The sequence below is a fragment of the Schistocerca serialis genome, chromosome 6 (genome assembly GCF_023864345.2).
Source record: "Schistocerca serialis cubense isolate TAMUIC-IGC-003099 chromosome 6, iqSchSeri2.2, whole genome shotgun sequence".
Taxonomy (NCBI): domain Eukaryota; kingdom Metazoa; phylum Arthropoda; class Insecta; order Orthoptera; family Acrididae; genus Schistocerca; species Schistocerca serialis.
In genome coordinates, this window is record NC_064643.1 from 564,006,088 (window position 1) to 564,019,406 (window position 13,319).

Consider the following 13,319-nt stretch of genomic DNA (forward strand, 5'->3'; position numbering starts at 1 on the left):
TGCGAACATGATGGGATGGAACAAATGATTGGCACTTGATCTAATTCATAAACGCGTCAGAGGAGAGCACATGTTGTACTTGGTCACAGCCAATTGAATCTCCAATCGGTGTAAATGTCCACAAGGCACAGACATCTAGCTCACACTGGCTTTTGCTTTAATTTGCGAACATGATGGGATGGAACAAATGATTGGCACTTGATCTAATTCATAAACGCGTCAGAGGGGAGCACATGTTGTACTTGACCCACGTGGTCGCAGCCAATGGAATCTCCAATCGGTGTAAACATCCACAAGGCACAGACGTCTAGCTCACACTGGCTTTTGTTTTTCTCTCTTTTGTGCCTGTGGGTGCTGAACTGTTGCCAAAGGTTGCCCTAACTGTAAAATGTGTGCTCACTGGCAAACACTGGCATGCCACCGTCCACACAATTTTGGGGTATGGCTGCCACACTGCATCCAAATATTATTGTTTCAACGCATGCCAATAATCATGTCTCCAAGATACAGACTTCAATGTTAATATCTCAAAATGAATTTTTAGTGCCCAAAATAATGAAGTATGAACTTCCCTTTTTTGAAGTTTCCCCTAAGCTTAGGATTGGTATGTTACTACTGCAGTAGTTGCATATTTAAGTCATGGACTTTTCGAATGGCTCATTGGAAAGAAAAAGTCTATTTTCTATTTGTCATTGCTGGTTAGGATATGTGAGATCTCAATGTTCCTACTTTTAATAACAATTATTCTAGATTTACACATATATCTTTCTCCATGCGGCACAGGGTAATCTAGCAGCAACAAACATCCCGAGGAATCTGATATTTCTTGAATACTGTATGAAATATTGGTGTCCACAATTCATGTGGTCAATTTCACACCCATCTTTAATATTTTAGCGAATGCAAGGGGGTTGCAGAAATTCTTTGATGATACATAACTGCTGTTGTTTTCACACAGTGAAAAGGTTTAAATCCGCTTCTGAAAATATGAAGCATCAATATGTTTTGGTTAGAATGGAAGTATTTGCAGGGTCATTGTTCGCTGAATAAATAACTAATTGCCTGGATAATTCTACTGCATTGTTCTTTAAAGAGAGAGGTGAGAGTGGGGAGGGGAGGAGGGAGGGAAGAAGATAGGGAGAGGGAGAGGGAGGGAGGGAGGGAGAGGGAGGGAGGGAGGGAGCGAGAGAGAGAGAGAGAGAGAGAGAGAGAGAGATGTTATGTATATTCATGAATGTCACAGAGCTTCATTCCTGAACAGAATAATTTCTATCTGCGAAAGGTTTTCAGTGATTTATAATTCTTACTTATCTTGTTAACTGCATGGAGTCTATTTCCTCAGTTCAGCACATTTCAACAATTCTTTATGCTTACAAATGCACCCAGATTATTCTAGTGCCTACCTTACATAAATAACTGGCACTCTTGTTGTTAACACCACTGCAAATTAATACTTTAATAATGTATTTATCCTCCACAAGTACTATCAAACACTAAGTCCACAGCATAATGTAAAACTGGAAGTGCCAGTTTAGACATAAATATTATTAAAGTTGTGACTAAAGCACAACTGTCTGAAGAGACACTGATTCGGCCTCATTCTTTTATCATGCATTCTAAGGTTTAAAAATAAAGCAACTGGCAATGAAACGTGCTGGGGATGCTGCTACAACCTGAAAATATTGCAGCTCCAAGGAATGACTGACATTATTACATTCAGGGAAATGTTTCAATGACTACAAAGTGACATGGAAAACTGTTTGAGTAAGTATCCTGAACTAGGCACACACATTTTTTTTAAAATAAAAAAGATATCTCATCAATACAACCATTAACTGCCATTCCTGAGAGCTCAAGCAGGTTTTACAAGCAAAAGTAAAGCATTTAACACATGAAATGAACAAACCAGAGGCAGTTTCTCCTCCGATGGTACCTCGTTGAAATCTACAAGTGTTTGCACCTTTGAAGAGAGCAAAGAAAAGAGAAAAAGATACAGAAAAGTGATTGCGAAAGTATGTAGTACAGAATATTGACAATGGACATCTTAAGACAAATGCAAATTCCATAGAAGCAGCACACCAACTTAAAATGTATTTACACTTTTTTACAACAGATCTTAGCCTTTTGTCTTTGTTATTTTTTCCTCATTAGATATTAACAGCTGTCAGTACTGTATAATTTAAATAATATGTACTCAAAAATTTGCCAGTTTGGGGAAAAAAAGGTATCTGCACTGATCTCTGCTTTAGCATTTTGTAGGAGTGACCTGCCCAACTCTCCCACAGTCTGATGTAAGTCAGTTCTATGAAGATCATATTGATTGGAGACATATACACATTATTTCCTTGTATTAAGTAAATTCAGTTTATGAGTTACTGTTTATACATTACACTTGAAGTTTCACATTTGTAGCAAAGGAAACCTCATATATGGTATGGGGAAAAAGGAAACCTAGTGATCAATTTAAACTACTTACCAGTTATAAAGATAAAGCATAATATTGTGCATGTTCTACAGCATTCATTTATTTTTTGTTAACCACTTTTTGGCTTACTAGGCCCCATCATGCTTTAACCGACTACCTGATGACACATAAGTTAACACTGTTCTACCAAGAAGTGACAGAAGAATCAGTTAATATGATCTAATTCAATTATCATACTTTCATCTTACATTTTACAAAAAAAACCTGGGATTGTACTCTGCAACTGCACTTAGCTGTCAGTTCAGCACATTTTCATTACTTCTCAGCTTTGTTACACATTTTGATTGTGTGAAAGTCACAGTTTTTGTTCAACAGACACAGACAGAATGTGTGTGGTCTGAGGGGATAATACATAGCTTCCTACAGCATCACCTACATACCATCTCCCTAACAAGAAAGAAGAAATTGTATGAAACTTGAATCATCAGAACTGATGGCTAGTTATTCAATGACATCTTTCTTCTAGAGTAGACATACTCAAAGTTGAGCATTTGTAACAAGCTAGAACTGTGCACCAAACTCATACTCAAAACTGTTTGCTTGCTTTTCACAGGAAGTGCCCTACAAATTTATAATATCAGTGGAGGTCTCAATGATTGGTTCAAATGTTCAACATGCCACTTATTTTCTTCCATGCTTTTCACTTTTCCCACTCCACAAAGAGACTTTTGAAATGTTACTATGCCAGTACTCTTGTAGGAAGGACACAGAGTTTGACTGAGATGAAAATTAGTAGGGTACGTCCCTTATGATATTTCAATGTCAGGCAAAGTCCACTTCAAAGTTCACAGATGTAGCAAGAAGTAGAAAACATTACAGGAGAAACAAAAAACATTTTCATCAACATTAGTGTATGCTGGTGCAGTGATATTAACATAGGATCAGTATGAAACTTCCTGGCAGATTAAAACTCTGTGCCCGACCGAGACTCGAACTCGGTACCTTTGCCTTTCGCGGGCAAGCGCTCTACCAACTGAGCTACCGAAGCACGACTCACGCCCGGTACTCACAGCTTTACTTCTGCCAGTACCTCGTCTCCTACCTTCCAAACTTTAGGATCAGTATGTTGTAATGCTTGAAACATTCTTTAAGGGCACGTTAAACAAATGTACTTCATTTAACATCACACATATCATATTATATGACACACATATCATACTATATGACAACTGATGTTAGTGATTTGTTGATTATTGAAAGGTGGACCATCTCACAAACAGTGATATTCCTTGACTTCTGCAATTGTTGAGTACTTTATGTGGACATGGCTTCAAGACAAAATATATCACAGATACCCCACTAACATTGTTGAATAAAAACAGGTGATTAAAGAAGAATTTCCTGGCATGATTACTTCTTTGACAGTTTCTCACTAGTCCTAATCCTTCCTCTTCATCTGCTCCAGATGCACATATGTTTAAATAGAATATATAGTGTTATTTTTAAGATGTTAAGTCACAGTAAGTGACATTCACTACATTACAATTAATGGTACACTATATCTATGCACTACTACCATTACTTGCATGGTTTTTTTTTTTTTTTTTAATGTGAAGTGAAAGTTTTCCATTTCCCTTTTCCATGGAGAATATATTCTGTAGGGTCAATTATTGAATCTGGAATAATCCAGAAAGTGTTGTACAATAAGTACTGTGGTTTTTTTTTTTTTTTTTTTTTTTTTTTTTTTTTTTTTTTTTTTTTTTTTTGGGGGGGGGGGAGGGGGGGGGTGCCTTCCATGTTTGCAGAAAAATCTTGTCATATTGTACAACATTCCTCTGAGTGGAAAAAGAGAAAGAGAGAAAAAAAGTGTAAGGCAGAACCACTATACTCCAGGTGAGACCAGGTCATGGATGAATATATCAGGTTCATATATCTCCTACCTGTTTAACAATATTAAAAATTACGTACATAGTTTTTACAGTATTTTTCATTATTAATTATTGCTTAGCTTCTTTTTACTTGCTTCTCTTTCTTAAATGAATATGTTACTAACTCTGCTTTTTGCATGATATTACATTATAAGAACATTACATGCTGGGCAAAGAATAACCAGAGTGAATGAACTAGGGTTTTATTTCACTGGTACGCAAAATCAAAGATAAAGCAACAAAGTTAGTTTTGAGGGACACTGAAACAATAATGCTGCACTGAAGTTATCATTTACCTCTATTCCTCCTTGATTTTACTTGTGCCTTATCATGTCTATTTCCTGTAAATAGCACCAATTCCTTTCCAGATCAACACTTCATGATTTCTTATTTCAGTTCCATTTATAGAAGACAAATTTTCAGTTTCGGACTTGATACGAAGGAACTGGCACGTATTTATCGTTCTTATTCTTCATAATAAAATAATTTAATTGGACAGATAAAAAAATCTCCTCACCAAGTGGCGGCAAAACCCACACATAAAAGAAAGTTATAATTAGGCAAGCTTTCGGAGCCTGTGGTTCCTTCTTAAGGCACAAGAATTCGTAGGGCAAGGAAGAGGGGTGAAGGAAAGGGATTGGAGAGGTCTAGGAAAGGGGTAGATTTCAAGAAAGTCTCCCAGAACTGCAGGTCAGGGGAGACTTACCAGACAGGATGAGAAGGAAAGGCTGATTGTTGTGGGCTTTCCCAAAACCTACCCTTTTCCTAAACCTCACCGGTCCTTTTCCTTCACCCCTGTTCCTTCCCCTTCAAACCCTTCTGCCTGAAGGAGTAGCCATAGGCACCAAAAGCTTGCCTAGTTATAACTTTCTTTTATGAATGTGTTCTGCTGCCACTTGGTGAGTAGATTTTTTATCCATCCCTTTTATCCATCCAATTAAATTATTTTGTGAAAAATTGATTATTCTTTGTTATACTTGACAGTGCAACTTTCATGCATTATACTTCAGCTGATTTTGCTCTATTTTGAGATTATATCGCAGAAGGCAGGGATTTTTCAAATAAATGAAGTACCCCCTTAAGCACACAAATCTAAATGTTCTAACTGCATCATAAACCCATCAGCTTTGCCAGAAGTGATGACACTACTGCCAAAGTTGTACAAAATTATACAGTGCTGACAGCAAGTTGTAATTACACATACTAATATCCCATGGAACGTGTATTCTTTGTACAATTTTTCTATGACTAATTATATTAATATTTTTTTCTTTAAAGTTTATTTAATAACACACTTATGAACATTTATCTTGTTTTGGATATTCTCCCATATTTATAAAGTGTTCTTTTTGGGCTTATTGTTGTTCTATAGAACAATAATAGTACACATACTAATATCCCATGGAACTTGTATTCTTTGTACAATTTTTCTATGACTAATTATATTAATATTTTTTTCTTTAAAGTTTATTTAATAACACACTTATGAACATTTATCTTGTTTTGGATGTTCTCCCATATTTATGAAGTGTTGTTTTTGGGCCTATCGTTGCTCTACGGAACAATAATAGTTTGCAGTCTCTCTAAATTGGTGATGAGGAGAGTAATGCAAGACAGACATGTGCAGAGCACATTGCAGCATTTAGCATCTAATACTTTAAATGTATGGAAAAGTATAGATTGGTACTCACTGCACATTGAGTTGCGGACAGGCACAACGAAAAGACTGTTACACAATCAGCTTTCAGTTGAAGGCTACTTCTGAAAAGAAAATGCATGCACGCACGCGCGCGCGCGCACACACACACACACACACACACACACACACACACACACACACACAAGCAAACACACCTCATGCACACATCAATATTCTCACAAGTATCTTCGACTGGAATGCAACTGTTACATTGAATAAAAGCAGTAACCTTCTGTAGGCTAGGGAAGGAAGAGAGGGAGGATAGCAGAGTATGGGTGTGAGGAGACGAGAGTGCAGTCTGTTGGAGCATGCAGGGACTAGCTGGAACATGACAAGACTGCTAGGCACAGCACTGGAAGGCTGTGGGCAGGAAGAATGGGATGGGGACGGAAAAGCTGAGGAGCAGGAAGGAAGAGGACAGGTAGGTACATTGACAGACGGCAGCACACAATGAGGGTGAAAGGGCGTGTGAAAAGGGAGGAGGTGATAGGACACAGGTCATGGAAACTGTTGCGTGGAAGGTGCGGGAGAGCAGGTAACTGTAGGTTGAGGCTGGTGTGATTTCAGGAGTGGAGAATGTATTGTAAGGGTAACTTCCATTTGCACAGTTCAGAAAAGACGGTGGTGGAAGGTAGGATCTCAATGGCCTGGTTTACAATGCAGCCATTGAAATCAATCATTTTATTTTCAGCTGCATGTTGTGCCACAGAGTGGTCTCCTTTGCTCTTGGCCACACTTTGGCAGACGATCATTCTTCCTGGTGGGGCATCTGCTTGGTAGTCACATCAATATAAAAATCTGTGCAATGATTGCAGCAGAGCTGGTATATGACGTGGCTGCTGTCACAAGTGGCCTGGCCTCTGATGGGGTAAGATCAACCTGTCACAATACTGGAGAGGGACTAGGATGTTGTAGAGGTTTGGTGGGAGATGGAACACCATTTTAGGAAGGGTGGGAAATATCTTGGGTAGAATTTCCCTCATTTCAGAGCATGATGATAGATAATCGAAGATCTGATGGAGGATGAGGTTCAGCTGTTCTGAGTCCAGGGCGGTTTTGGTTGACCACGGGGGCACTCCTTTATAACTGGTTCTTGGGATTGGTGGAAATATTGGGGGATGAGGGGGAAGCGTATGAGAGAGCAGTTTGTGGACTAGGTCTGCTACCTGCTGACTAATCACCGAATTCACCCCCCCCCCCCCCTCACCTTTTCATATTCTGCCAGTCCCTGTCCCTCATAAACTGCAAAAACATACCTCCATGATACATGCATCCTAGAACCACCTCTGCTTTTTCCACAAGATATTGCTACTGGGCAAATCCTACTACATATATCAAATATCTGAAATAGATTCCCTTGTTCTCCAGCACCTGGAATAGAATTCCAGACATGGCTTCCATAAGTTACCCAACCTGCTGATATCCTGCTGCTGCCTTTAGGCGCCACTATCCAACTCCTATCTTACCCACAGTGTTCCTCCTTGTTGAGTCCTCGTAACACCCATTTCCTGCTTTGCTGACCTTTTCAACTAGCCAAACCCCCCAAAACTCCCTGCCAACCCATCATTAAATCAAAAAGCTGAAACAATCCCTGAACACTGGTGTTAACGTTTCCACCAAAATCCTCAGCCCCATAAGTTTTAGTCCTATCCAAAGGCTTCACCTTTAACTCTACACCCAAACTTAACCACATTGGACTTGATCCGTTCAGTGGAAACACTGCTTTGCCACAAATCCCTCCATCCAAAGCCAACTTAATCCTAACATTGAGCCCTGCCTCTCACAGTTCATACCACCATCCAACAGTGGTTCTCTCCCCACTGCACCTAACCACTCCCTGTCCTGGTCACCTTCCAGAAATTCCTTGCATCGAACTTGGCCTCACCATCCTTCCCCTGGTCCCTTCCTAAGAATGTCAGGCTTTCAGCAGAAGAATGGACAGCAATATACCATCTCAAAACAAATCCTGACCTAATCATCCTACCTGCAGACAAAGGTTCCACCACTATTGTCATAAATAGCAGTGACTGCCTGGCGGAAGGCCTGTGCCAATTATCTGACTCCTCCACTATCTCAGAAGTCGAACATAACCTACAATCTCTACTTAAAGCCTTAGGCCCTTTCCAGCACCTCTCCCCTAAATCCATTTCCCTCCTCACCCATATGATATCCACCTCCTGCATGCTCCCTAAAATCCACAAACCCAAGAATTCTGGATGCGCATTGTGCCTCCAGTGAAAGAATTTTGGCCCTCATTGACCAACATCTCCGACCAACTGCCCAAAATGTAGTCACCTATGTCAAAGATACCAAACACTTCTTATTCACCAACTCTCCACCACCCCCACCCCTTAAACTCCTGAATCTCTACTCATCACTGTTGACATCACTTCCCTATACATCAACAACCATCATGCAAATGGTCTTGCCACAACTGAATACTATCTTCCCCAATGTCTTTCAGACTAAAAACCTACCACCTCATTTCTCATACACCCTACTAACTTTAACCTAACACACAATTACTTCTCCTTTGTAGGCAAGGTATACAAACAAATCCACAGCACAGCCATGGGCACTTGCATGGAACCCACCTATGCCAACCTGTTTGTGTGCCATCTACAGGAAGCCTTCCTAGCCTCTTGAAGCCCCAAACCCCTAGTCTGGTTCAGGTTCACTGTTTTATCTTTATGATCTGGACTTAAGGTCAAGAAACCCTATCCTCAATCCTTCACAACCTCAACATCTCCCCGGTCTGCTCATGTGGTCCTCCTCAATGCAGCATGCCACCTTCCTGGACATTGAATTACCCTGAATTACCCCTCTCTGTTGGCTCCATGCACTCTTCTGTCCACATTAACTGCACCAACCACCAACAGTACCTGCATTTTGGCAGATGCATCCATTCCACCACAAAAAATCCCTCCCATACAGCCTGGACACCCAGAAACGGCATATCTGGCCTAATATGCTGAAGATGCCAACAAGCCTTCGCAAACAGGCACTATCCCTCAGACCTAACTCACAAACATATTTCCCATGTCATTTCCCCACACACCTCAATCCTCCCATCACCCTCAAGAACCAGTTACAAAGCAGTGCCCCCTTCGTCACCCAGTGCCACCCTGGACTGGTACAACTGAATCACATCCTTTGTCATGCTTTGAATATCTATGAGATGATGTGTGTGTGTGTGTGTGTGTGTGTGTGTGTGTGTGTGTGTGTGTATTGTGGACTAGGCCATATGGGAGGGGGTTTTTGGTGTGGAAGGGATAGCATTGTTGAAATACAGGTACTGCTGGTGGTTGGTGCAGTTAATGGGGACAGATGTGTGCATAGAGTGATAATATATATATACACACACTGAAGTGCCAAAGAAACTGGTATACGCATGCATATTCAAGTACAAAGATATGTAAACAGGCAGAATATGGTGCTGTGGTTGGCAGCACCTATATAAGGCAACAAGTGTCTGGGGCAGTTGTTCGATTGGTTACTGCTGCTACACTAGCAGGTTATCAAGATACAGGTGAGTCTTAATATGATGTTACAGTCAGCGCATGAGCAATGGAACATAGCATCTCCGAGGTAGCAATGAACTGGGGATTTTCCCATACTAACCATTTCACAAGTGTACTGTGAAAATCAGGAAAACATCAAATCTCCGACATCACTGAGACCGGAAAAAGATACTGCATGAACGAGACCGATGACTGAAAAGAATCATTCAACATGACAGAAGCGCAACCCTTCCGCAAATTGCTGCAGATTTCAATGCTGGGCCATCAACAAGCATCGGCATGCAAACCAGTCAATGAAACTTCATTGATATGGGCTTTCGGAGCTGAAGACCCACTCGTGTACCCTTGATGACTGCACACCACAAAGATTTACATCTCGCCTGGGCCTGTCAACACAGACATTGGACTGTTGATGACTGGAAACATGTTGCCTGGTCGGCCGAGTCTCATTTCAAATTGTATTGAGTGGATGGGCGTTTATGGGTACGGAGACAACCTCACGAATCCATGTACCCTGCAAGTCAGCAGGGGATTTTCAAGTTGGTGGAGGCTCTTTAATGGTGTGGAGCGTGTGCAGTTGGAGTGATATGGGATCCCTGATATGTCTAGATATGATTCTGATGGGTGATATGCACGTAAGCATCTTGTCTCATCACCTGTATCCATTTGTGTCCATTGTGCATTTCGACATGCTTGGGCAATTCCAGCAAGACAATGCGACACCCCACACATCCAGAATTGCTACACAGTGGCTCAGGGAACACACTTCTGAGATCAAACACTTCCGCTGGGCAACAAACTCCCCAGACATGAACATTATTGAGCATTATCTGGGATGCCTGTGCTGTTCAGAAGAGCCCTCCACCCCCTCGTTCTCTTATGGATTTATGGATAGCCTTGCAAAATTCATGGTGTGAATTCCCTCTAACACTACTTCAGACATTAGTTGACTCCTTGCCACGTTGTGTTGTGGTACTTCTGGGTGCTTGCGGGGGCCCTACACGATTTTAGGCAGGAGTACCAGTTTCTTTGGCTCTTCAGTGTATATTTAGAGACACACTAGCGTCGGATTTACCAGTTAAAAATACACTTTTTCCCAGGTGAGAATGCATTATACCCTACACGAAAGTACATTTGCTCCATGTTAAGTGACAATATACTTTCCATTGGATCTTTAAAATGTACCAAGCCTTTAAATGGGGTGGTTTTATACACCGGCGTAGAATTTTCCAGCACTTTAAGAAACAAAACCTAGCAAAAAAATGATGTGTTTTTGGAAAGATCTTTGATATGTGGCAACATGTACACTGCACACTTTTGTATTAGGAAAGTCTATATATGAGTTCCACCACATGCACCATGGTAGCTTCCGAAGCACTGAAACTGAGTTTTCAATGTTCTTTTGTTGGCCAATCATAGCTCAAGTCAAGCAATCTCACCAGCCATTGATGGCAGACATTCTGAGCATAGGACACATGATGTAGTCATCCAATGGCAATAAGATTGTTCAGAAGCGTAAACACAAAAACAGGAAAAGTTAATGGTTTAAATGAAAATACATACAGTATAGCTACAAGAAAAGCTAATCTGTCCTGTATAACATTGCTCTTTTTTAGGGTGTGTTTTCCTTTAAGATATGTCAAACACAAATGTACCAGTAAAATTTTAAATTATGGCATAAATGGATGGCCTTCTGGGCCAGAAATTTTTCAAAGGGGCTGATCCTCAAAGCTTCAAGTTTTGAATAAGAGTCAACCACCATTCGCAATATGTTCCCATGACACGTTCAAAATGTTAACAATCGTGATATCACGCTCACTGAAAGCAGTTCAACCACCATTCGCAATATGTTCCCATGACACGTTCAAAATGTTAACAATCGTGATATCACGCTCACTGAAAGCAGTTTGTTGTTAATAAGTATTGTATAGTCTTTGTACTAAAGCCTTTGACACATTTTGGTGTTGACACACGCTTGTGTGTGCACTGTGTTTTGTTGTTGTTCTAAATGACGCCATTTCCTTCTCTAGTTTATGTTTTACTGTTGCAGTATTACCCTGCAGTACTGAGCTAAAGTGAAATTCTTTGGCAGAGTGTCATTTTCTACCAGTCCAAATTACAAAAATTTAACTGAAAATTAAAGCAATGAAAAATTCTCAGAATTGTAAAAAAATTCCCACTTTTTTTGAGACGAAAAATTCCCTTGTTTTTCTCAAATTTCCCAGTTATCCTGGGGCATACACACTTTGTATCATTATGTCCTGAAAAGAGGAACCAATTACCGAAGGTCTTTCCCACCCCTCCTAAAGTGGTTTTCTGTCATCCACGCAACCTACACAACATCCTATTTTATCCACATGCAAGACCTACTCCTCCACCCTCCCAGCACCTACTATTCCAGTCCTGTCACAAACTTATCCTACCACATCAGAGGCAGAGCCACCTGTGAAGGCAGCCATGTCATACACCAACTCTGCTGCCATAATGCTTGTTTATATTGGTGTGACTAACAATCAGGTGTCCACACCAGGATGAACAGCCACCATCAAACTATGGCCAAGAGCAAAATAGACCACCATGTAGCAGAAAATAACATGCTTGATTTCTGTGGCTGCTTCACAAACTGGGACAGCAGGATCCTCCAGTTACGTTTGTGTGAGATGTACTTGCTTGTGTGAATGTGTGTACATTTTCTTTTCTGAAGAAGGCTTTGGCTAAAAGCTAAATGTGTAACATCTTTTTGTTGTGCCTGCCAGAAACTCAATGTGTCAACTTTACGGTGAGTAGCAATCTATACTTTTCCTAATATTGTTGACACCTCAACCTGTACTTTCCATTGATTTACTTTACTTGTAAGTTTTGACAAATAGTAATATACATATACATTTACACTTCCATACCACAATAAGTTGTACCTTATGCTACATACACACACCATTTGCAATAATATACTCTTACAGTTATATTTGCATGAATGTCTACAATAAAAAAACTATTATTTCAATACACTAGTTCTATTTATGTGTTTCTTAAGAGTATTCATTCTGATATTGCTTTTAATTCTGTGAGGAAACTTTAACATTAGAGTGTGAGTGAATGAACTTTAGATTATGGATAGAAGTCTAACTGATTACATAAGCATTAGTATGACACTGAAAAATCCTAGGAGGACTGCAAACAATGAAGTAAGTAGGGATAATCACGTACAGTAGAGTGGATGTACTGAAACGAATATGGGTACATAAAAAAGTTGGGTACCACTGCGACTGCAAATAAATTTAATTCATGTGTGATTCAGTCAACACTACTGCATTGCATTGTTAAATCAGTTACTACCCTGGGCTTATAGTATTTGCAAAGCAGAAGGAACTCTCCATTAAAGAGCACATGACATAAGACAGAAACTTATTTTAATTCTGTTCATGTGAAGTGAAATCTTGACAGCTTAATTCCAATTAACAAACCAATAACAACAACAATAAGGCATTCCACAGCGCTTATCATTTTCAAAATGAAAACAGTATGGTTAGATACAATTTTTTGTTCAGAAAAGCTAATTACATCAATTGAGGAGATCATTTAACAGAGATTTAATATTTATTTCGCTTGTAATACTTACAACGCCTAGGCTTTCCTTTTTGTTGAGCCGCAATTCCCTCAACATCTGGTTACGTTGCTCCATCATTAATGTTCGTTCATAAGTGTAGGCCGATATATCACTGTCCACCTAAAATCAGATAAATAAA

General features: G+C 40.0%; 1 protein-coding gene across 1 annotated transcript in view; it reads right to left on the reverse strand.

The window, feature by feature from the left end:
• The window catches only part of LOC126484987 (solute carrier family 12 member 6), a 201,732-nt gene that overhangs the window by 42,888 nt on the left and 145,525 nt on the right, over positions 1 to 13,319 (reverse strand). The window contains exon 16 of the mRNA XM_050108593.1: positions 13,193 to 13,300. Within this exon, the coding sequence (XP_049964550.1) occupies positions 13,193 to 13,300 (108 nt within the window). The remainder of the gene's footprint in view (positions 1 to 13,192; positions 13,301 to 13,319) is intronic.